This window comes from Mustelus asterias, unplaced genomic scaffold, assembly GCF_964213995.1.
Source record: "Mustelus asterias unplaced genomic scaffold, sMusAst1.hap1.1 HAP1_SCAFFOLD_4025, whole genome shotgun sequence".
Lineage (NCBI taxonomy): Eukaryota > Metazoa > Chordata > Chondrichthyes > Carcharhiniformes > Triakidae > Mustelus > Mustelus asterias.
This window is the reverse complement of record NW_027593970.1, coordinates 1,214-24,065: the sequence shown is the minus strand read 5'-3', so window position 1 is coordinate 24,065 and position 22,852 is coordinate 1,214. Positions and strand designations below refer to the sequence as shown.

General features: G+C 68.1%; 1 protein-coding gene across 1 annotated transcript; it reads right to left on the bottom strand.

Moving 5' to 3' along the window:
• Nucleotides 1-54: 54 nt before the first annotated feature.
• LOC144490917 (cap-specific mRNA (nucleoside-2'-O-)-methyltransferase 1-like) lies at nt 55-7,969 on the bottom strand (the record flags this gene model as incomplete). The annotated part of the gene is made up of 3 exons (XM_078208601.1): nt 7,947-7,969; nt 1,113-1,282; nt 55-213 (listed from the first exon to the last, which is right to left on the bottom strand). Coding segments are annotated over exons 2-3 (282 nt in total), but the record flags the coding sequence as incomplete, so codon positions are not given.
• Nucleotides 7,970-22,852: the final 14,883 nt, after the last annotated feature.

The window sequence follows — 22,852 nt, the reverse complement described above, 5'->3', positions numbered from 1 at the left end:
CCAGCAGTTTGTGTTTCGGATATCAACTTCGGTGGGAATTCACTCCTGTCTCACCTCAGTCTCCTCGTGCCAATCCACATCCAGGTCCCCGTCAAAGCCTTTGATTTTCAGGCCCAGTCCCCTTCGCCCTCGCTGCAGAGAGGCTTCAACAATCTCCTTCCGGCCCTGTCCAAACTTCCCGAGCCCTTCACCTTCCCGGTAACCCATCTTTGCCTGGGAAAAGGGAGAAGAGTGTTAATGCGAGATATCGCAGTGCTGCACCTCCTCCAAAACCCAAGCCTTCCACAGCCAGACATCCCACCCGACCCACCACAGTACAAATCAAACCAAATCCAGCTTAGCAACCGGGGGCCTTCTATCTGAACCCGGCAGGGAAGAGGGCTGCGACCACCTCTTGCGCCTGCAGGGGCGCGACCCCCGACCCTCCTGCGCCCACAGGGGCGCGACCCCCGACCCTCCTGCGCCCACAGCCCCTGATCCTATTCCGCCCACAGGGGCGCGGCCCCTGACCCTGTTCCGCCGACAGGGGCGCGACCCCTGACCCTGTTCCGCCCGCAGGGGCGCGACCCCTGACCCTGTTCCGCCGACAGGGGCGCGACCCCTGACCCTGTTCCGCCGACAGGGGCGCGACCCCTGACCCTGTTACGCCGACAGGGGCGCGACCCCTGACCCTGTTCCGCCCGCAGTGGCGCGACCCCTGACCCAGTTCCGCCGACAGGGGCGCGACCCCTGACCCTGTTCCGCCGACAGGGGTGCGACCCCTGACCCTGTTCCGCCGACAGGGGCGCGACCCCTGACCCTGTTCCGCCGACAGGGGCGCGACCCCTGACCCTGTTCCGCCGACAGGGGCGCGACCCCTGACCCTGTTACGCCCGCAGGGGCGCGGCCCCTGACCCTGTTCCGCCCGCAGGGGCGCGACCCCTGACCCAGTTCCGCCCGCAGGGGCGCGACCCCTGACCCTGTTCCGCCCGCAGGGGCGCGACCCCTGACCCAGTTCCGCCCGCAGGGGCGCGACCCCTGACCTGCAGTGTCAGGACACTGCCACAGGCACAGCAGCTTCACACAGCGACAGAAATGACTGAAGGGTGCCTGTCCTACACACTGGAACTCACCATCAGCTTCTGGGATACACTGTTGTACATGGAGTACTTGCTGGACAGAGCGTCAGGCTGTGCTTCCTCTGACGCTGCATCCTGCATTGACAGCACAGAGGAACTCACAACTCCTCCAAACATCGGCCTCTTTGCCTCACCCTCACTGTCCTCGTCACTGCTGCTCCTCTCTGAGTAGGGGAGGAATAGGAGAGGGGTGGGGGGTAGGGGGGAGAGGGGTGGAGGGGCGGAGTGGGGGGGGCGGAGTGGGGGGGCAGGGTGGAGGGACGGGTGAGGGGGGTGGGGGTGGAGGGGGGTGAGGGGGGTGGGGGTGGAGGGGGGGTGAGGGGGGGTTGGGGTTGGATGGGGGGTGGGGGTGGAGGGGGGGTGGGGGTGGAGGGGGGGGTGAGGGGGGAGGGGGGGTGAGGGGAGAGGGGGGGTGGGGGTGGAGGGGGGGTGAGGGGGGAGGGAGGGTGGGGGTGGAGGGGGGGTGGGGGTGGAGGGGGGGTGGGGGTGGAGGGGGGGTGGGGGTGGAGGTGGGGTGGGGGTGGAGGGGGGGTGAGGGGGGTGGGGGTGGAGGGGGGGTGAGGAGGGGTTGGGGTTGGATGGGGGGTGGGGGTGGAGGGGGGTGAGGGGTGTGGGGGTGGAGGGGGGTGAGGGGTGTGGGGGTGGGGGGGTGAGGGGGTGAGGGGGGTGGGGGTGGGGGGGGAGGGGGTTGGGGGTGAGGGGGGTGGAGGGGGGGTGGGGGGGGTGGGGTGGGTGAGGGGGGTGGAGGGGGGGTTGGGGTGGGGGGGGTGAGGGGGGTGGAGGGGGGGTGAGGGGGGTGGAGGGGGGGTGAGGGGGGTGGGGGTGGAGGGGCGGGGGTGAGTGAGGGGGGTGGGTGAGGGGGGTGGGTGAGGGGGGTGCGTGAGGGGGGGGTGAGGGGGGGTGGGTGAGGGGTGGGTGAGGGGGGTGGGTGAGGGGGGTGGGGGTGAGTGAGGGGGGTGGGTGAGGGTGGGGGTGAGGGGGGTGGGTGAGGGGGGGGTGAGGGGGAAACACCAAAAAAATTACAGATTTGCTTTCTTTTCAAAACAAAATTAAGATTCATTTCAAATGGTATCTCTTTCCCTCAGCCCAGGAACACCCCCCCCCTCCGCCCCCTCTCCCCCCTCCACCCCCCCGACCCACAGCCTCTTCCCCCCACCCATCCCCAACCCTCCACCTCCTGTCACCCCAGGACATAGAAACATAAAAACGAGAAGCAGGAGGAGGCCATTCGGCCCCTCGATTCTGCTCCACCATTCATTCTGATCATGGCTGATCATCAAATTCAATATCCTGATCCCCCCCTTCCCCCCATATCCCTCGATCCCTTTCACCCCAAGAGCGAAATCTAATTTCTTCCTGAAATCAGACAATGTTTTGGCCTCAACTACTTTCTGTGGGAGTGAATTCCACACATTCACCACCCTCTGGGTGAAGAAATCTGTCCTCACCTCAGTTCTAAAGGTTTACCCCTTATCCTCAAACTCTGACCCCTAGTTCTGGACTCCCCACCATCGGGAACATTCTTTCTGAATCTACCCTGTCGAACCCTGTTAGAATTTTATAAGTTTCTATGAGATCCGGCATGGTAGCACAGTGGTTAGCACTGCTGCTTCACAGCTCCAGGGACCTGGGTTCGATTCCCGGCTCGGGTCACTGTCTGTGTGGAGTTTGCACATTCTCCTCGTGTCTGCGTGGGTTTCCTCCGGGTGCTCCGGTTTCCTCCCACAGTCCAAAGATGTGCGGGTTAGGTTGATTGACGATGCTAAAAATTGCCCCTTAGTGTCCTGAAATGCGTAGGTTAGAGGGATTAGCGGGTAAATATGTCATGATATGGGGGTAGGGCCTGGATTGTGGTCGGTGCAGACTCGATGGGCCGAATGGCCTCTTTCTGTACTGTAGGATTTCTATGATCCCCTCTCACTCTTCTAAACTCCAGTGAATATAATCCTCACTGACTTAATCTCTCCTCATAGGACAGTCCTGCTATCCCAGGAATCAGCCTGGTAAACCTTCGCTGTGCTCCCTCTATAGCAAAGACATCCTTCCTCAGATCAAGACATCAAAACTGCACACAATACTCCAGGTGTGGCCTCACCAACGCCCTGTACAATTGCAGCAAAACATCCCTATCCCTATACTCAAATCCTCTCGCTGTGGAGGGATTGTCCACCGAGTCTCTGTGGGTGGAAGTTCGGAGTGGGAAGGGACCAGTCACTTTGCTGGGAGTTTTCTATAGGCCGCCCAATAGTAACAGGGAGGTGGAGGAGCAGATAGGGAAACAGATCCTGGAGAGATGCAGTAATAGCAGAGTTGTTGTGATGGGAGACTTTAATTTCCCAAACGTAGATTGGAATATCCCGAGGGTAAGGGGATTGGATGGGGAAGAGTTCGTTAGGTGTGTTCAGGAGGGTTTCCTGACACAGCATGTGGACAAGCCTACAAGAGGAGAGGCTGTACTTGATCTGAAACTGACCAATGAACCTGGACAGGTGTCAGGTCTCTCAGTGGGAGAGCATCTTGGGGATAGCGATCATAACTCTATCTCCTTGAGGCTTGCATTGGAAAAAGAGAGGATCAGGCAAGCTAGGAAAGTGTTTATATGGAGTATGGGGAAATATGAAGACATAAGGCAGCAAATTAGAGGAGTAAATTGGAAGGAGGTATTCTCGGGGAATGTACTGAAGTGAGGTGGCAGTTTTTCAAGGAATGTCTGTCTAGAGTTCTACAGGACAACGTTCCGAGCAGACAGGGAGGTGTTGGTAGGTTAAAGGAACCGTGGTGCACGAAAGCTGTGCGGGACCTTGTCGAGAAGAAAAGGAAAGCGTACAAAAGGTTCAGAGAGCTTGGCGAAGATAGGGATTTAGAAGAGTATACGGCTTGTAGGAAGGGACTAAAGAAGGAAATTAGGAGAGCCAGAAGGGGTCACGAGAAGGCCTAGGCAGGTAGGATTAAGGAGAACCCTAAGGCGTTCTATAAATATGTGAAGAGTAAAAGGATGAGACGTGGTGGAATAGGGCCCATAAAAGGTGAAGGCGGGAAAGTCTGTACGGAACCAGTAGAAATGGCAGAGGTGCTTAATAAGTATTTTGCCTCGGTTTTCACAGAGGAGAAGGACCTGGGTGGATGTACTGCGGGCGTGCGGTGGACTGAAAAGATTGAGTATGTGGACTTTAAGAAAGAGGTTGTGCTGGAATCTTTGAATGGCATCAAGATAGATAAGTCGCCGGGTCCGGATGGGATGTACCCCAGGTTTCTGTGGGAGGCGAGGGAAGAGATTGCAGAGCCTCTGGCGATGATCTTTGCGTCGTCGATGGAGACGGGAGAGGTGCCGGAGGATTGGAGGATTGCGGATGTGGTTCCTATTTTCAAGAAGGGGAATAGGGATAGCCCAGGAAATTACCGACCGGTCAGTCTAACCTCAGTGGTTGGTAAACTGATGGAGAAGATCCTGAGGGACAGGATATGAGCATTTAGAGAGGTTTAGTATGCTCAAGAATACTCAGCATGGCTTTGTCAAAGGCAGATCGTGCCTTACGAGCCTGGTGGAGTTCTTCGAAAATGTGACTAAACACATCGACGAAGGGAAGGCGGTAGATGTGGTTTATATGGATTTTAGCAAGGCGTTCGATAAGGTCCCCCATGCAAGGCTTCGAGAAAAAGTGAGAGGGCATGGGATCCAAGGAGCTGCTGCCCTGTGGATCCAGAACTGGCTTGCCCAAAGGATGCAGAGAGTGGGTATAGATGGGTCTTTTTCTAAATGGAGGTCGGTCACCAGTGGTGTGCCCCAGAGATCTGTTCTGGGACCCTTGCTGTTTGTCATTTTCATAAATGACCTGGATGAGGAAGCGGAGGGATGGGTTGGTAAATTTGCCGACGACACGTAGGTTGGTGGGGTTGTGGATAGTCTGGAGGGATGTCAGAAGTTACAGAGGGACATAGATAGGATGCAAGACTGGGCGGACAAGTGGCAGATGGACTTCAACCCAGATAAATGCGTCGTGGTCCATTTTGGTCGGTCAAATGGGATGAAGGAGTACAATATAAAGGGAAAGACTCTTCGTACTGTAGAGGATCAGAAGGACCTTGGGGTCTGGGTCCATAGGACTCTAAAATCAGCCCCGCAGGTGGAGGAGGTGGTTAAGGAGGCGTATGGTGTGCTGGCCTTTATCAATCGAGGGATTGAGTTTCGGAGTCCGGGGATAATGATGCAGCTCGTTGGGGTCTTTTAAGAGACTTCTGGATGAGTACATGGGATTTAATGGGATTGAGGGCTATAGATAGGCCTAGAGGTAGGGATATGATCAGCGCAACTTGTGGGCCGAAGGGCCTGTTTGTGCTGTGGCTTTCTATGTTCTATGTTCTATATAAGACCCTCGTCAGACCCCACTTGGAGTACTGTGCTCAGTTCTGGTCACCTCACTATAGGAAGGATGTGGAAAAGATTGAAAGGGTGCAGAGGAGATTTACAAGGATGTTGCCTGGATTGAGTGGCATGCCTTATGAGGATAGGCTGAGGGAGCTCGGTCTTTTCTCCTTGGAGAGACGAAGGATGAGAGGAGACCTAATAGAGGTATATAAGATGTTGAGAGGCATAGATCGGGTGGACTCTCAGAGGCTTTTTCCCAGGGTGGAAATGTCTGCTACGAGAGGACACAGGTTTAAGGTGCTGGGGGGTAGGTACAGGGGAAATGTTAGGGGTAGGTTTTTCACACAGAGGGTGGTGGGCGAGTGGAATCGGCTGCCGTCAGTGGTGATGGAGGCGAACTCAATTGGGTCTTTTAAGAGACTCCTGGATGAGTACATGGAGCTTAATAGGATGGAGGGTTATAGGTAGGTCTAGAAGGTAGGGATGTGTTCGGCACAACTTGTGGGGCCGAAGGGCCTGTTTGTGCTGTAGTTTTTCTATGTTTCTATGAAGGCCAACATACCATCTGCCTTCTTTACTGCCTGCTGTACCTGCGCGCTTACTCTCAGCGACTGATGCACGAGGACTCTAAGGTTTCGCTGAGTATCCAGCTCTCAATTTGCATCCATTCAAGTAATAATCTGTCTTCCTATTATTGCTCCCAAAGTGGATAACCTCACATTTATCCACATTATGCTGCATCTGCCATGCAGAAACCCACACACTCAGCCTGTCCAAATCACACTGAAACATCTCTGCATCCTCCTCACAGCTCACCCTCCCACCCAACTTTGTATCATCTGCAAATTTGGAGATATTACATTCAGTTCCCTCTTCCAGATCATTAATATATAATGTGAACAGTTGGGGTCCGAGCACAGATCCTTGCGGAACTCCACGAGTCATTGACTGCCAAACACTCTCCCCGGGCTGGGACTCTCTCTCTCCCCCCCCCCCGGGCTGGGTCTCTCTCTCTCCCCCCGCCCGGGCTGGGTCTCTCTCTCTCTCTCTCTCCCCGGGCTGGGTCTCTCTCTCTCTTTCCCCGGGCTGGGTCTCTCTCTCTCCCTCCCCGGGCTGGGTCTCTCTCTCTCTCCCTCCCCGGGCTGGGTCTCTCTCTCTCTCCCTCCGCCCGGGCTGGGTCTCTCTCTCTCTCTCTCCCCGGGCTGGGTCTCTCTCTCTCTTTCCCCGGGCTGGGTCTCTCTCTCTCCCTCCCCGGGCTGGGTCTCTCTCTCTCCCCGGGCTGGGTCTCTCTCTCTCCCTCCCCGGGCTGGGTCTCTCTCTCTCCCTCCCCGGGCTGGGTCTCTCTCTCTCTCCCCGGGCTGGGTCTCTCTCTCTCCCTCCCCGGGCTGGGTCTCTCTCTCTCCCCGGGCTGGGTCTCGCTCTCCCCCCGCCGGGCTGGGTCTCTCTCTCTCCCCCCCCCCCGGGCTGTGTCTCTCTCTCTCTCTCTCTCTCCCCGGGCTGGGTCTCTCTCTCTCTCCCCGGGCTGGGACTCTCTGTCTCTCCCCGGGCTGGGACTCTCTCTCTCCCCCCCCCCGGGCTGGGTCTCTCTCTCTCCCTCCCCGGGCTGGGTCTCTCTCTCTCTCCCCGGGCTGGGTCTCTCTCTCCCCGGGCTCTGGGTCTCTCTCCCCGGGCTCTGGGTCTCTCTCCCCGGGCTCTGGGTGCCTCACCCCGGGCTCTGGGTGCCTCACCCCGGGCTCTGGGTCCCTCACCCCGGGCTCTGGGTCCCTCACCCCGGGCTCTGGGTCCCTCACCCCGGGCTCTGGGTCTCTCACCCCGGGCTCTGGGTCTCTCACCCTGGGCTCTGGGTGCCTCACCCCGGGCTCTGGGTCTCTCACCCCGGGCTCTGGGTCTCTCACCCCGGGCTCTGGGTCTCTCTCCCCGGGCTCTGGGTCTCTCACCCCGGGCTCTGGGTCTCTCACCCCGGGCTCTGGGTGCCTCACCCCGGGCTCTGGGTCCCTCACCCCGGGCTCTGGGTCCCTCACCCCGGGATCTGGGTCTCTCACCACGGGCTCTGGGTCTCACAGCACGGGCTCTGGGTCTCTCACCCCGGGCTCTGGGTCCCTCACCCCGGGCTCTGGGTCCCTCACCCCGGGCTCTGGGTCCCTCACCCCGGGCTCTGGGTCTCTCACCCCGGGCTCTGGGTCCCTCACCCCGGGCTCTGGGTCTCTCTCCCCGGGCTCTGGGTCCCTCACCCCGGGCTCTGGGTCTCTCACCCCGGGCTCTGGGTCTCTCACACCGGGCTCTGGGTCCCTCACCCCGGGCTCTGGGTCTCTCACCCCGGGCTCTGGGTCCCTCACCCCGGGCTCTGGGTCTCTCACACCGGGCTCTGGGTCTCTCACACCGGGCTCTGGGTCCCTCACCCCGGGCTCTGGGTCCCTCACCCCGGGCTCTGGGTCTCTCACCCCGGGCTCTGGGTCCCTCACCCCGGGCTCTGGGTCCCTCACCCCGGGCACTGGGTGCCTCACCCCGGGCTCTGGGTCTCTCACCCCGGGCTCTGGGTGCCTCACCCCGGGCTCTGGGTCTCTCTCCCCGGGCTCTGGGTCTCTCACCCCGGGCTCTGGGTCTCTCACCCCGGGCTCCGGGTCCCTCACCCCGGGCTCTGGGTCTCTCACCCCGGGCTCTGGGTCTCCCTCCCCGGGCTCTGGGTCTCTCACCCCGGGCTCTGGGTGCGTCACCCCGGGCTCTGGGTCTCTCACCCCGGGCTCTGGGTCTCTCACCCCGGGCTCTGGGTCTCTCACCCCGGGCTCTGGGTCTCTCGCCACGGGCTCTGGGTCTCTCGCCCCGGGCTCTGGGTGCCTCGCCCCGGGCTCTGGGTGCCTCGCCCCGGGCTCTGGGTGCCTCACCCCGGGCTCTGGGTCTCTCACCCCGGGCTCTGGGTCTCTCACACCGGGCTCGGGGTCTCTCACCCCGGGCTCTGGGTGCCTCACCCCGGGCTCTGGGTCTCTCACCCCGGGCTCTGGGTGCCTCACCCCGGGCTCTGGGTCTCTCTCCCCGGACTCTGGGTCCCTCACCCCGGGCTCTGGGTCTCTCACCCCGGGCTCTGGGTCTCTCACCCCGGGCTCTGGGTGCCTCACCCCGGGCTCTGGGTCTCTCACCCCGGGCTCTGGGTGCCTCACCCCGGGCTCTGGGTCTCTCTCCCCGGACTCTGGGTCCCTCACCCCGGGCTCTGGGTCTCTCACCCCGGGCTCTGGGTCTCTCACCCCGGGCTCTGGGTGCCTCACTCCGGGCTCTGGGTGCCTCACCCCGGGCTCTGGGTCTCTCACCCCGGGCTCTGGGTCTCTCACCCCGGGCTCTGGGTGCCTCACCCCGGGCTCTGGGTCTCTCACCCCGGGCTCTGGGTCTCTCACCCCGGGCTCTGGGTCTCTCACCCCGGGCTCTGGGTCTCTCACCCCGGGCTCTGGGTCTCTCACCCCGGGCTCTGGGTGCCTCACCCCGGGCTCTGGGTCTCTCACCCCGGGCTCTGGGTGCCTCACCCCGGGCTCTGGGTCCCTCACCCCGGGCTCTGGGTCTCTCACCCCGGGCTCTGGGTCTCTCACCCCGGGCTCTGGGTCTCTCACCCCGGGCTCTGGGTCTCTCACCCCGGGCTCTGGGTCTCTCACCCCGGGCTCTGGGTGCCTCACCCCGGGCTCTGGGTCTCTCACCCCGGGCTCTGGGTCTCTCACCCCGGGCTCTGGGTCTCTCACCCCGGGCTCTGGGTCTCTCACCCCGGGCTCTGGGTCTCTCACCCCGGGCTCTGGGTCTCTCACCCCGGGCTCTGGGTCTCTCACCCCGGGCTCTGGGTCTCTCACCCCGGGCTCTGGGTCTCTCACCCCGGGCTCTGGGTCTCTCACCCCGGGCTCTGGGTGCCTCACCCCGGGCTCTGGGTCTCTCTCCCCGGACTCTGGGTCCCTCACCCCGGGCTCTGGGTCTCTCACCCCGGGCTCTGGGTCTCTCACCCCGGGCTCTGGGTGCCTCACCCCGGGCTCTGGGTCTCTCACCCCGGGCTCTGGGTGCCTCACCCCGGGCTCTGGGTCTCTCTCCCCGGACTCTGGGTCCCTCACCCCGGGCTCTGGGTCTCTCACCCCGGGCTCTGGGTCTCTCACCCCGGGCTCTGGGTGCCTCACCCCGGGCTCTGGGTGCCTCACCCCGGGCTCTGGGTGCCTCACCCCGGGCTCTGGGTCTCTCACCCCGGGCTCTGGGTCTCTCACCCCGGGCTCTGGGTGCCTCACCCCGGGCTCTGGGTCTCTCACCCCGGGCTCTGGGTCTCTCACCCCGGGCTCTGGGTCTCTCACCCCGGGCTCTGGGTCTCTCACCCCGGGCTCTGGGTCTCTCACCCCGGGCTCTGGGTGCCTCACCCCGGGCTCTGGGTCTCTCACCCCGGGCTCTGGGTGCCTCACCCCGGGCTCTGGGTCCCTCACCCCGGGTTCTGGGTCTCTCACCCCGGGCTCTGGGTCTCTCACCCCGGGCTCTGGGTCTCTCACCCCGGGCTCTGGGTCTCTCACCCCGGGCTCTGGGTCTCTCACCCCGGGCTCTGGGTGCCTCACCCCGGGCTCTGGGTCTCTCTCTCTCCCCCCGCCCGGGCTGGGTCTCTCTCTCTCTCTCTCTCCCCGGGCTGGGTCTCTCTCTCTCTTTCCCCGGGCTGGGTCTCTCTCTCTCCCTCCCCGGGCTGGGTCTCTCTCTCTCTCCCTCCCCGGGCTGGGTCTCTCTCTCTCTCCCTCCGCCCGGGCTGGGTCTCTCTCTCTCTCTCTCCCCGGGCTGGGTCTCTCTCTCTCTTTCCCCGGGCTGGGTCTCTCTCTCTCCCTCCCCGGGCTGGGTCTCTCTCTCTCCCTCCCCGGGCTGGGTCTCTCTCTCTCCCCGGGCTGGGTCTCTCTCTCTCCCTCCCCGGGCTGGGTCTCTCTCTCTCCCTCCCCGGGCTGGGTCTCTCTCTCTCTCCCCGGGCTGGGTCTCTCTCTCTCCCTCCCCGGGCTGGGTCTCTCTCTCTCCCCGGGCTGGGTCTCGCTCTCCCCCCGCCGGGCTGGGTCTCTCTCTCTCCCCCCCCCCGGGCTGTGTCTCTCTCTCTCTCTCTCTCTCCCCGGGCTGGGTCTCTCTCTCTCTCCCCGGGCTGGGACTCTCTGTCTCTCCCCGGGCTGGGACTCTCTCTCTCCCCCCCCCCGGGCTGGGTCTCTCTCTCTCCCTCCCCGGGCTGGGTCTCTCTCTCTCTCCCCGGGCTGGGTCTCTCTCTCCCCGGGCTCTGGGTCTCTCTCCCCGGGCTCTGGGTGCCTCACCCCGGGCTCTGGGTGCCTCACCCCGGGCTCTGGGTGCCTCACCCCGGGCTCTGGGTCCCTCACACCGGGCTCTGGGTCCCTCACCCCGGGCTCTGGGTCTCTCACCCCGGGCTCTGGGTCTCTCACCCTGGGCTCTGGGTGCCTCACCCCGGGCTCTGGGTCTCTCACCCCGGGCTCTGGGTCTCTCACCCCGGGCTCTGGGTCTCTCTCCCCGGGCTCTGGGTCTCTCACCCCGGGCTCTGGGTCTCTCACCCCGGGCTCTGGGTGCCTCACCCCGGGCTCTGGGTGCCTCACCCCGGGCTCTGGGTCCCTCACCCCGGGCTCTGGGTCCCTCACCCCGGGATCTGGGTCTCTCACCACGGGCTCTGGGTCTCACAGCACGGGCTCTGGGTCTCTCACCCCGGGCTCTGGGTCCCTCACCCCGGGCTCTGGGTCCCTCACCCCGGGCTCTGGGTCCCTCACCCCGGGCTCTGGGTCTCTCACCCCGGGCTCTGGGTCTCTCACCCCGGGCTCTGGGTCCCTCACCCCGGGCTCTGGGTCCCTCACCTCGGGCTCTGGGTCTCTCTCCCCGGGCTCTGGGTCTCTCACCCCGGGCTCTGGGTCTCTCACCCCGGGCTCTGGGTCTCTCACACCGGGCTCTGGGTCCCTCACCCCGGGCTCTGGGTCTCTCACCCCGGGCTCTGGGTCCCTCACCCCGGGCTCTGGGTCTCTCACACCGGGCTCTGGGTCTCTCACCCCGGGCTCTGGGTCCCTCACCCCGGGCTCTGGGTCTCTCACCCCGGGCTCTGGGTCTCTCACCCCGGGCTCTGGGTCCCTCACCCCGGGCTCTGGGTCCCTCACCCCGGGCACTTGGTGCCTCACCCCGGGCTCTGGGTCTCTCACCCCGGGCTCTGGGTCTCTCACCCCGGGCTCTGGGTGCCTCACCCCGGGCTCTGGGTCTCTCTCCCCGGGCTCTGGGTCTCTCACCCCGGGCTCTGGGTCTCTCACCCCGGGCTCCGGGTCCCTCACCCCGGGCTCTGGGTCTCTCACCCCGGGCTCTGGGTCTCTCACCCCGGGCTCTGGGTCTCTCACCCCGGGCTCTGGGTCTCCCTCCCCGGGCTCTGGGTCTCTCACCCCGGGCTCTGGGTGCGTCACCCCGGGCTCTGGGTCTCTCACTCCGGGCTCTGGGTCTCTCACCCCGGGCTCTGGGTCTCTCACCCCGGGCTCTGGGTCTCTCGCCACGGGCTCTGGGTCTCTCGCCCCGGGCTCTGGGTGCCTCGCCCCGGGCTCTGGGTGCCTCGCCCCGGGCTCTGGGTGCCTCACCCCGGGCTCTGGGTCTCTCACCCCGGGCTCTGGGTCTCTCACACCGGGCTCGGGGTCTCTCACCCCGGGCTCTGGGTGCCTCACCCCGGGCTCTGGGTCTCTCACCCCGGGCTCTGGGTGCCTCACCCCGGGCTCTGGGTCTCTCTCCCCGGACTCTGGGTCCCTCACCCCGGGCTCTGGGTCTCTCACCCCGGGCTCTGGGTCTCTCACCCTGGGCTCTGGGTGCCTCACCCCGGGCTCTGGGTCTCTCACCCCGGGCTCTGGGTCCCTCACCCCGGGCTCTGGGTCCCTCACCCCGGGCTCTGGGTCTCTCTCCCCGGGCTCTGGGTCCCTCACCCCGGGCTCTGGGTCTCTCACCCCGGGCTCTGGGTCTCTCACACCGGGCTCTGGGTCCCTCACCCCGGGCTCTGGGTCTCTCACCCCGGGCTCTGGGTCCCTCACCCCGGGCTCTGGGTCTCTCACACCGGGCTCTGGGTCTCTCACCCCGGGCTCTGGGTCCCTCACCCCGGGCTCTGGGTCTCTCACCCCGGGCTCTGGGTCTCTCACCCCGGGCTCTGGGTCCCTCACCCCGGGCTCTGGGTCCCTCACCCCGGGCACTGGGTGCCTCACCCCGGGCTCTGGGTCTCTCACCCCGGGCTCTGGGTGCCTCACCCCGGGCTCTGGGTCTCTCTCCCCGGGCTCTGGGTCTCTCACCCCGGGCTCTGGGTCTCTCACCCCGGGCTCCGGGTCCCTCACCCCGGGCTCTGGGTCTCTCACCCCGGGCTCTGGGTCTCTCACCCCGGGCTCTGGGTCTCTCACCCCGGGCTCTGGGTCTCCCTCCCCGGGCTCTGGGTCTCTCACCCCGGGCTCTGGGTGCGTCACCCCGGGCTCTGGGTCTCTCACCCCGGGCTCTGGGTCTCTCACCCCGGGCTCTGGGTCTCTCACCCCGGGCTCTGGGTCTCTCGCCACGGGCTCTGGGTCTCTCGCCCCGGGCTCTGGGTGCCTCGCCCCGGGCTCTGGGTGCCTCGCCCCGGGCTCTGGGTGCCTCACCCCGGGCTCTGGGTCTCTCACCCCGGGCTCTGGGTCTCTCACACCGGGCTCGGGGTCTCTCACCCCGGGCTCTGGGTGCCTCACCCCGGGCTCTGGGTCTCTCACCCCGGGCTCTGGGTGCCTCACCCCGGGCTCTGGGTCTCTCTCCCCGGACTCTGGGTCCCTCACCCCGGGCTCTGGGTCTCTCACCCCGGGCTCTGGGTCTCTCACCCCGGGCTCTGGGTGCCTCACCCCGGGCTCTGGGTCTCTCACCCCGGGCTCTGGGTGCCTCACCCCGGGCTCTGGGTCTCTCTCCCCGGACTCTGGGTCCCTCACCCCGGGCTCTGGGTCTCTCACCCCGGGCTCTGGGTCTCTCACCCCGGGCTCTGGGTGCCTCACCCCGGGCTCTGGGTGCCTCACCCCGGGCTCTGGGTCTCTCACCCCGGGCTCTGGGTCTCTCACCCCGGGCTCTGGGTGCCTCACCCCGGGCTCTGGGTCTCTCACCCCGGGCTCTGGGTCTCTCACCCCGGGCTCTGGGTGCCTCACCCCGGGCTCTGGGTCTCTCACCCCGGGCTCTGGGTCTCTCACCCCGGGCTCTGGGTCTCTCACCCCGGGCTCTGGGTGCCTCACCCCGGGCTCTGGGTGCCTCACCCCGGGCTCTGGGTCCCTCACCCCGGGCTCTGGGTCTCTCACCCCGGGCTCTGGGTCTCTCACCCCGGGCTCTGGGTCTCTCACCCCGGGCTCTGGGTCTCTCACCCCGGGCTCTGGGTGCCTCACCCCGGGCTCTGGGTCTCTCACCCCGGGCTCTGGGTCTCTCACCCCGGGCTCTGGGTCTCTCACCCCGGGCTCTGGGTCTCTCACCCCGGGCTCTGGGTCTCTCACCCCGGGCTCTGGGTCTCTCACCCCGGGCTCTGGGTCTCTCACCCCGGGCTCTGGGTCTCTCACCCCGGGCTCTGGGTGCCTCACCCCGGGCTCTGGGTCTCTCTCCCCGGACTCTGGGTCCCTCACCCCGGGCTCTGGGTCTCTCACCCCGGGCTCTGGGTCTCTCACCCCGGGCTCTGGGTCTCTCACCCCGGGCTCTGGGTGCCTCACCCCGGGCTCTGGGTCTCTCACCCCGGGCTCTGGGTGCCTCACCCCGGGCTCTGGGTCTCTCTCCCCGGACTCTGGGTCCCTCACCCCGGGCTCTGGGTCTCTCACCCCGGGCTCTGGGTCTCTCACCCCGGGCTCTGGGTGCCTCACCCCGGGCTCTGGGTGCCTCACCCCGGGCTCTGGGTGCCTCACCCCGGGCTCTGGGTCTCTCATCCCGGGCTCTGGGTCTCTCACCCCGGGCTCTGGGTGCCTCACCCCGGGCTCTGGGTCTCTCACCCCGGGCTCTGGGTCTCTCACCCCGGGCTCTGGGTCTCTCACCCCGGGCTCTGGGTCTCTCACCCCGGGCTCTGGGTCTCTCACCCCGGGCTCTGGGTGCCTCACCCCGGGCTCTGGGTCTCTCACCCCGGGCTCTGGGTGCCTCACCCCGGGCTCTGGGTCCCTCACCCCGGGTTCTGGGTCTCTCACCCCGGGCTCTGGGTCTCTCACCCCGGGCTCTGGGTCTCTCACCCCGGGCTCTGGGTCTCTCACCCCGGGCTCTGGGTGCCTCACCCCGGGCTCTGGGTCTCTCTCTCTCCCCCCGCCCGGGCTGGGTCTCTCTCTCTCTCTCTCTCCCCGGGCTGGGTCTCTCTCTCTCTTTCCCCGGGCTGGGTCTCTCTCTCTCCCTCCCCGGGCTGGGTCTCTCTCTCTCTCCCTCCCCGGGCTGGGTCTCTCTCTCTCTCCCTCCGCCCGGGCTGGGTCTCTCTCTCTCTCTCTCCCCGGGCTGGGTCTCTCTCTCTCTTTCCCCGGGCTGGGTCTCTCTCTCTCCCTCCCCGGGCTGGGTCTCTCTCTCTCCCTCCCCGGGCTGGGTCTCTCTCTCTCCCCGGGCTGGGTCTCTCTCTCTCCCTCCCCGGGCTGGGTCTCTCTCTCTCCCTCCCCGGGCTGGGTCTCTCTCTCTCTCCCCGGGCTGGGTCTCTCTCTCTCCCTCCCCGGGCTGGGTCTCTCTCTCTCCCCGGGCTGGGTCTCGCTCTCCCCCCGCCGGGCTGGGTCTCTCTCTCTCCCCCCCCCCGGGCTGTGTCTCTCTCTCTCTCTCTCTCTCCCCGGGCTGGGTCTCTCTCTCTCTCCCCGGGCTGGGACTCTCTGTCTCTCCCCGGGCTGGGACTCTCTCTCTCCCCCCCCCCGGGCTGGGTCTCTCTCTCTCCCTCCCCGGGCTGGGTCTCTCTCTCTCTCCCCGGGCTGGGTCTCTCTCTCCCCGGGCTCTGGGTCTCTCTCCCCGGGCTCTGGGTGCCTCACCCCGGGCTCTGGGTGCCTCACCCCGGGCTCTGGGTGCCTCACCCCGGGCTCTGGGTCCCTCACCCCGGGCTCTGGGTCCCTCACCCCGGGCTCTGGGTCCCTCACCCCGGGCTCTGGGTCTCTCACCCCGGGCTCTGGGTCTCTCACCCTGGGCTCTGGGTGCCTCACCCCGGGCTCTGGGTCTCTCACCCCGGGCTCTGGGTCTCTCACCCCGGGCTCTGGGTCTCTCTCCCCGGGCTCTGGGTCTCTCACCCCGGGCTCTGGGTCTCTCACCCCGGGCTCTGGGTGCCTCACCCCGGGCTCTGGGTGCCTCACCCCGGGCTCTGGGTCCCTCACCCCGGGCTCTGGGTCCCTCACCCCGGGATCTGGGTCTCTCACCACGGGCTCTGGGTCTCACAGCACGGGCTCTGGGTCTCTCACCCCGGGCTCTGGGTCCCTCACCCCGGGCTCTGGGTCCCTCACCCCGGGCTCTGGGTGCCTCACCCCGGGCTCTGGGTCTCTCACCCCGGGCTCTGGGTCTCTCACCCCGGGCTCTGGGTCCCTCACCCCGGGCTCTGGGTCCCTCACCTCGGGCTCTGGGTCTCTCTCCCCGGGCTCTGGGTCCCTCACCCCGGGCTCTGGGTCTCTCACCCCGGGCTCTGGGTCTCTCACACCGGGCTCTGGGTCCCTCACCCCGGGCTCTGGGTCTCTCACCCCGGGCTCTGGGTCCCTCACCCCGGGCTCTGGGTCTCTCACACCGGGCTCTGGGTCTCTCACCCCGGGCTCTGGGTCCCTCACCCCGGGCTCTGGGTCTCTCACCCCGGGCTCTGGGTCTCTCACCCCGGGCTCTGGGTCCCTCACCCCGGGCTCTGGGTCCCTCACCCCGGGCACTTGGTGCCTCACCCCGGGCTCTGGGTCTCTCACCCCGGGCTCTGGGTGCCTCACCCCGGGCTCTGGGTCTCTCTCCCCGGGCTCTGGGTCTCTCACCCCGGGCTCTGGGTCTCTCACCCCGGGCTCCGGGTCCCTCACCCCGGGCTCTGGGTCTCTCACCCCGGGCTCTGGGTCTCTCACCCCGGGCTCTGGGTCTCTCACCCCGGGCTCTGGGTCTCCCTCCCCGGGCTCTGGGTCTCTCACCCCGGGCTCTGGGTGCGTCACCCCGGGCTCTGGGTCTCTCACTCCGGGCTCTGGGTCTCTCACCCCGGGCTCTGGGTCTCTCACCCCGGGCTCTGGGTCTCTCGCCACGGGCTCTGGGTCTCTCGCCCCGGGCTCTGGGTGCCTCGCCCCGGGCTCTGGGTGCCTCACCCCGGGCTCTGGGTCTCTCACCCCGGGCTCGGGGTCTCTCACACCGGGCTCGGGGTCTCTCACCCCGGGCTCTGGGTGCCTCACCCCGGGCTCTGGGTCTCTCACCCCGGGCTCTGGGTGCCTCACCCCGGGCTCTGGGTCTCTCTCCCCGGACTCTGGGTCCCTCACCCCGGGCTCTGGGTCTCTCACCCCGGGCTCTGGGTCTCTCACCCCGGGCTCTGGGTGCCTCACCCCGGGCTCTGGGTCTCTCACCCCGGGCTCTGGGTCCCTCACCCCGGGCTCTGGGTGCCTCACCCCGGGCTCTGGGTCTCTCACCCCGGGCTCTGGGTCTCTCTCCCCGGACTCTGGGTCCCTCACCCCGGGCTCTGGGTCTCTCACCCCGGGCTCTGGGTCTCTCACCCCGGGCTCTGGGTCTCTCACCCCGGGCTCTGGGTCTCTCACCCCGGGCGCCTCACCCCGGGATCTGGGTGCCTCACCCCGGGCTCTGGGTGCCTCACCCCGGGCTCTGGGTGCCTCACCCCGGGCTCTGGGTCTCTCACCCCGGGCTCTGGGTCTCTCACCCCGGGCTCTGGGTCTCTCACCCCGGGCTCTGGGTGCCTCACCCCGGGCTCTGGGTGCCTCACCCCGGGCTCTGGGTCTCTCACCCCGGGCTCTGGGTCCCTCACCCCGGGCTCTGGGTCTCTCACCCCGGGCTCTGGGTCCCTCACCCCGGGCTCTGGGTCTCTCACCCCGGGCTCTGGGTCTCTCACCCCGGGCTCTGGGTGCCTCACCCCGGGCTCTGGGTCTCTCACCCCGGGCTCTGGGTGCCTCACCCCGGGCTCTGGGTCTCTCACCCCGGGCTCTGGGTGCCTCACCCCGGGCTCTGGGTCTCTCGCCCCGGGCTCTGGGTCTCTCGCCCCGGGCTCTGGGTCTCTCGCCCCGGGCTCTGGGTCTCTCGCCCCGGGCTCTGGGTCTCTCGCCCCGGGCTCTGGGTCTCTCGCCCCGGGCTCTGGGTCTCTCACCCCGGGCTCTGGGTCTCTCACCCCGGGCTCTGGGTCTCTCACCCCGGGCTCTGGGTCTCTCACCCCGGGCTCTGGGTCTCTCACCCCGGGCTCTGGGTCTCTCACCCCGGGCTCTGGGTCTCTCACCCCGGGCTCTGGGTCTCTCACCCCGGGCTCTGGGTCTCTCACCCCGGGCTCTGGGTCTCTCACCCCGGGCTCTGGGTGCCTCACCCCGGGCTCTGGGTCCCTCACCCCGGGCTCTGGGTCCCTCACCCCGGGCTCTGGGTGCCTCACCCCGGGCTCTGGGTCCCTCACCCCGGGCTCTGGGTCTCTCACCCCGGGCTCTGGGTCTCTCACCCCGGGCTCTGGGTCTCTCACCCCGGGCTCTGGGTCTCTCACCCCGGGCTCTGGGTCTCTCACCCCGGGCTCTGGGTCTCTCACCCCGGGCTCTGGGTCTCTCACCCCGGGCTCTGGGTCTCTCACCCCGGGCTCTGGGTCTCTCACCCCGGGCTCTGGGTGCCTCACCCCGGGCTCTGGGTCTCTCACCCCGGGCTCTGGGTCTCTCACCCCGGGCTCTGGGTCTCTCACCCCGGGCTCTGGGTCTCTCACCCCGGGCTCTGGGTCTCTCACCCCGGGCTCTGGGTCTCTCACCCCGGGCTCTGGGTCTCTCACCCCGGGCTCTGGGTGCCTCACCCCGGGCTCTGGGTGCCTCACCCCGGGCTCTGGGTCTCTCACCCCGGGCTCTGGGTGCCTCACCCCGGGCTCTGGGTGCCTCACCCCGGGCTCTGGGTGCCTCACCCCGGGCTCTGGGTCTCTCACCCCGGGCTCTGGGTCTCTCACCCCGGGCTCTGGGTCTCTCACCCCGGGCTCTGGGTCTCTCACCCCGGGCTCTGGGTGCCTCACCCCGGGCTCTGGGTGCCTCACCCCGGGCTCTGGGTCTCTCACCCCGGGCTCTGGGTCTCTCACCCCGGGCTCTGGGTCCCTCACCCCGGGCTCTGGGTCTCTCACCCCGGGCTCTGGGTGCCTCACCCCGGGCTCTGGGTGCCTCACCCCGGGCTCTGGGTCTCTCACCCCGGGCTCTGGGTGCCTCACCCCGGGCTCTGGGTCCCTCACCCCGGGCTCTGGGTCTCTCACCCCGGGCTCTGGGTGCCTCACCCCGGGCTCTGGGTGCCTCACCCCGGGCTCTGGGTGCCTCACCCCGGGCTCTGGGTCCCTCACCCCGGGCTCTGGGTCTCTCACCCCGGGCTCTGGGTGCCTCACCCCGGGCTCTGGGTGCCTCACCCCGGGCTCTGGGTCTCTCACCCCGGGCTCTGGGTCTCTCACCCCGGGCTCTGGGTGCCTCACCCCGGGCTCTGGGTGCCTCACCCCGGGCTCTGGGTCTCTCACCCCGGGCTCTGGGTGCCTCACCCCGGGCTCTGGGTCTCTCACCCCGGGCTCTGGGTGCCTCACCCCGGGCTCTGGGTGCCTCACCCCGGGCTCTGGGTGCCTCACCCCGGGCTCTGGGTCTCTCACCCCGGGCTCTGGGTCTCTCACCCCGGGCTCTGGGTCTCTCACCCCGGGCTCTGGGTCTCTCACCCCGGGCTCTGGGTCTCTCACCCCGGGCTCTGGGTCCCTCACCCCGGGCTCTGGGTCTCTCACCCCGGGCTCTGGGTCTCTCACCCCGGGCTCTGGGTCTCTCACCCCGGGCTCTGGGTCTCTCACCCCGGGCTCTGGGTCTCTCATCCCGGGCTCTGGGTCCCTCACCCCGGGCTCTGGGTCTCTCACCCCGGGCTCTGGGTCCCTCACCCCGGGCTCTGGGTGCCTCACCCCGGGCTCTGGGTGCCTCACCCCGGGCTCTGGGTCTCTCACCCCGGGCTCTGGGTCTCTCACCCCGGGCTCTGGGTCCCTCACCCCGGGCTCTGGGTCTCTCACCCCGGGCTCTGGGTGCCTCACCCCGGGCTCTGGGTGCCTCACCCCGGGCTCTGGGTCTCTCACCCCGGGCTCTGGGTGCCTCACCCCGGGCTCTGGGTCCCTCACCCCGGGCTCTGGGTCTCTCACCCCGGGCTCTGGGTGCCTCACCCCGGGCTCTGGGTGCCTCACCCCGGGCTCTGGGTGCCTCACCCCGGGCTCTGGGTCCCTCACCCCGGGCTCTGGGTCTCTCACCCCGGGCTCTGGGTCTCTCACCCCGGGCTCTGGGTGCCTCACCCCGGGCTCTGGGTGCCTCACCCCGGGCGCCTCACCCCGGGCTCTGGGTCTCTCACCCCGGGCTCTGGGTGCCTCACCCCGGGCTCTGGGTGCCTCACCCCGGGCTCTGGGTCCCTCACCCCGGGCTCTGGGTCTCTCACCCCGGGCTCTGGGTCCCTCACCCCGGGCTCTGGGTCTCTCACCCCGGGCTCTGGGTCTCTCACCCCGGGCTCTGGGTCTCTCACCCCGGGCTCTGGGTCTCTCACCCCGGGCTCTGGGTGCCTCACCCCGGGCTCTGGGTCTCTCACCCCGGGCTCTGGGTCTCTCACCCCGGGCTCTGGGTCTCTCACCCCGGGCTCTGGGTCTCTCACCCCGGGCTCTGGGTCTCTCACCCCGGGCTCTGGGTGCCTCACCCCGGGCTCTGGGTGCCTCACCCCGGGCTCTGGGTCTCTCACCCCGGGCTCTGGGTGCCTCACCCCGGGCTCTGGGTCCCTCACCCCGGGCTCTGGGTCTCTCACCCCGGGCTCTGGGTCTCTCACCCCGGGCTCTGGGTCTCTCACCCCGGGCTCTGGGTCTCTCACCCCGGGCTCTGGGTGCCTCACCCCGGGCTCTGGGTGCCTCACCCCGGGCTCTGGGTCTCTCACCCCGGGCTCTGGGTCTCTCACCCCGGGCTCTGGGTCTCTCACCCCGGGCTCTGGGTGCCTCACCCCGGGCTCTGGGTGCCTCACCCCGGGCTCTGGGTCTCTCACCCCGGGCTCTGGGTGCCTCACCCCGGGCTCTGGGTCCCTCACCCCGGGCTCTGGGTGCCTCACCCCGGGCTCTGGGTCTCTCACCCCGGGCTCTGGGTCTCTCACCCCGGGCTCTGGGTCTCTCACCCCGGGCTCTGGGTCTCTCACCCCGGGCTCTGGGTGCCTCACCCCGGGCTCTGGGTCTCTCACCCCGGGCTCTGGGTCTCTCACCCCGGGCTCTGGGTCTCTCACCCCGGGCTCTGGGTGCCTCACCCCGGGCTCTGGGTCTCTCACCCCGGGCTCTGGGTCCCTCACCCCGGGCTCTGGGTCCCTCACCCCGGGCTCTGGGTCTCTCACCCCGGGCTCTGGGTCCCTCACCCCGGGCTCTGGGTCTCTCACCCCGGGCTCTGGGTCTCTCACCCCGGGCTCTGGGTCTCTCACCCCGGGCTCTGGGTGCCTCACCCCGGGCTCTGGGTGCCTCACCCCGGGCTCTGGGTCTCTCACCCCGGGCTCTGGGTCTCACACCCCGGGCTCTGGGTCTCTCACCCCGGGCTCTGGGTGCCTCACCCCGGGCTCTGGGTGCCTCACCCCGGGCTCTGGGTCTCTCACCCCGGGCTCTGGGTCTCTCACCCCGGGCTCTGGGTGCCTCACCCCGGGCTCTGGGTGCCTCACCCCGGGCTCTGGGTCCCTCACCCCGGGCTCTGGGTCTCTCACCCCGGGCTCTGGGTCTCTCACCCCGGGCTCTGGGTGCCTCACCCCGGGCTCTGGGTCTCTCACCCCGGGCTCTGGGTCTCTCACCCCGGGCTCTGGGTGCCTCACCCCGGGCTCTGGGTGCCTCACCCCGGGCTCTGGGTCTCTCACCCCGGGCTCTGGGTCTCTCACCCCGGGCTCTGGGTCTCTCACCCCGGGCTCTGGGTCTCTCACCCCGGGCTCTGGGTGCCTCACCCCGGGCTCTGGGTCTCTCACCCCGGGCTCTGGGTCCCTCACCCCGGGCTCTGGGTCCCTCACCCCGGGCTCTGGGTCTCTCACCCCGGGCTCTGGGTCCCTCACCCCGGGCTCTGGGTCCCTCACCCCGGGCTCTGGGTCCCTCACCCCGGGCTCTGGGTGCCTCACCCCGGGCTCTGGGTCTCACACCCCGGGCTCTGGGTCTCTCACCCCGGGCTCTGGGTCTCTCACCCCGGGCTCTGGGTGCCTCACCCCGGGCTCTGGGTCTCTCACCCCGGGCTCTGGGTGCCTCACCCCGGGCTCTGGGTCTCTCACCCCGGGCTCTGGGTCTCTCACCCCGGGCTCTGGGTCTCTCACCCCGGGCTCTGGGTGCCTCACCCCGGGCTCTGGGTGCCTCACCCCGGGCTCTGGGTCCCTCACCCCGGGCTCTGGGTCCCTCACCCCGGGCTCTGGGTCTCTCACCCCGGGCTCTGGGTCCCTCACCCCGGGCTCTGGGTCCCTCACCCCGGGCTCTGGGTCTCTCACCCCGGGCTCTGGGTCTCTCACCCCGGGCTCTGGGTCTCTCACCCCGGGCTCTGGGTGCCTCACCCCGGGCTCTGGGTGCCTCACCCCGGGCTCTGGGTCCCTCACCCCGGGCTCTGGGTCTCTCACCCCGGGCTCTGGGTCTCTCACCCCGGGCTCTGGGTGCCTCACCCCGGGCTCTGGGTCTCTCACCCCGGGCTCTGGGTCTCTCACCCCGGGCTCTGGGTGCCTCACCCCGGGCTCTGGGTGCCTCACCCCGGGCTCTGGGTGCCTCACCCCGGGCTCTGGGTGCCTCACCCCGGGCTCTGGGTCTCTCACCCCGGGCTCTGGGTGCCTCACCCCGGGCTCTGGGTCTCTCACCCCGGGCTCTGGGTGCCTCACCCCGGGCTCTGGGTCTCTCACCCCGGGCTCTGGGTGCCTCACCCCGGGCTCTGGGTCTCTCACCCCGGGCTCTGGGTGCCTCACCCCGGGCTCTGGGTCTCTCACCCCGGGCTCTGGGTCTCTCACCCCGGGCTCTGGGTGCCTCACCCCGGGCTCTGGGTGCCTCACCCCGGGCTCTGGGTCCCTCACCCCGGGCTCTGGGTCTCTCACCCCGGGCTCTGGGTCTCTCACCCCGGGCTCTGGGTGCCTCACCCCGGGCTCTGGGTCTCTCACCCCGGGCTCTGGGTCTCTCACCCCGGGCTCTGGGTGCCTCACCCCGGGCTCTGGGTGCCTCACCCCGGGCTCTGGGTCTCTCACCCCGGGCTCTGGGTGCCTCACCCCGGGCTCTGGGTCTCTCACCCCGGGCTCTGGGTCCCTC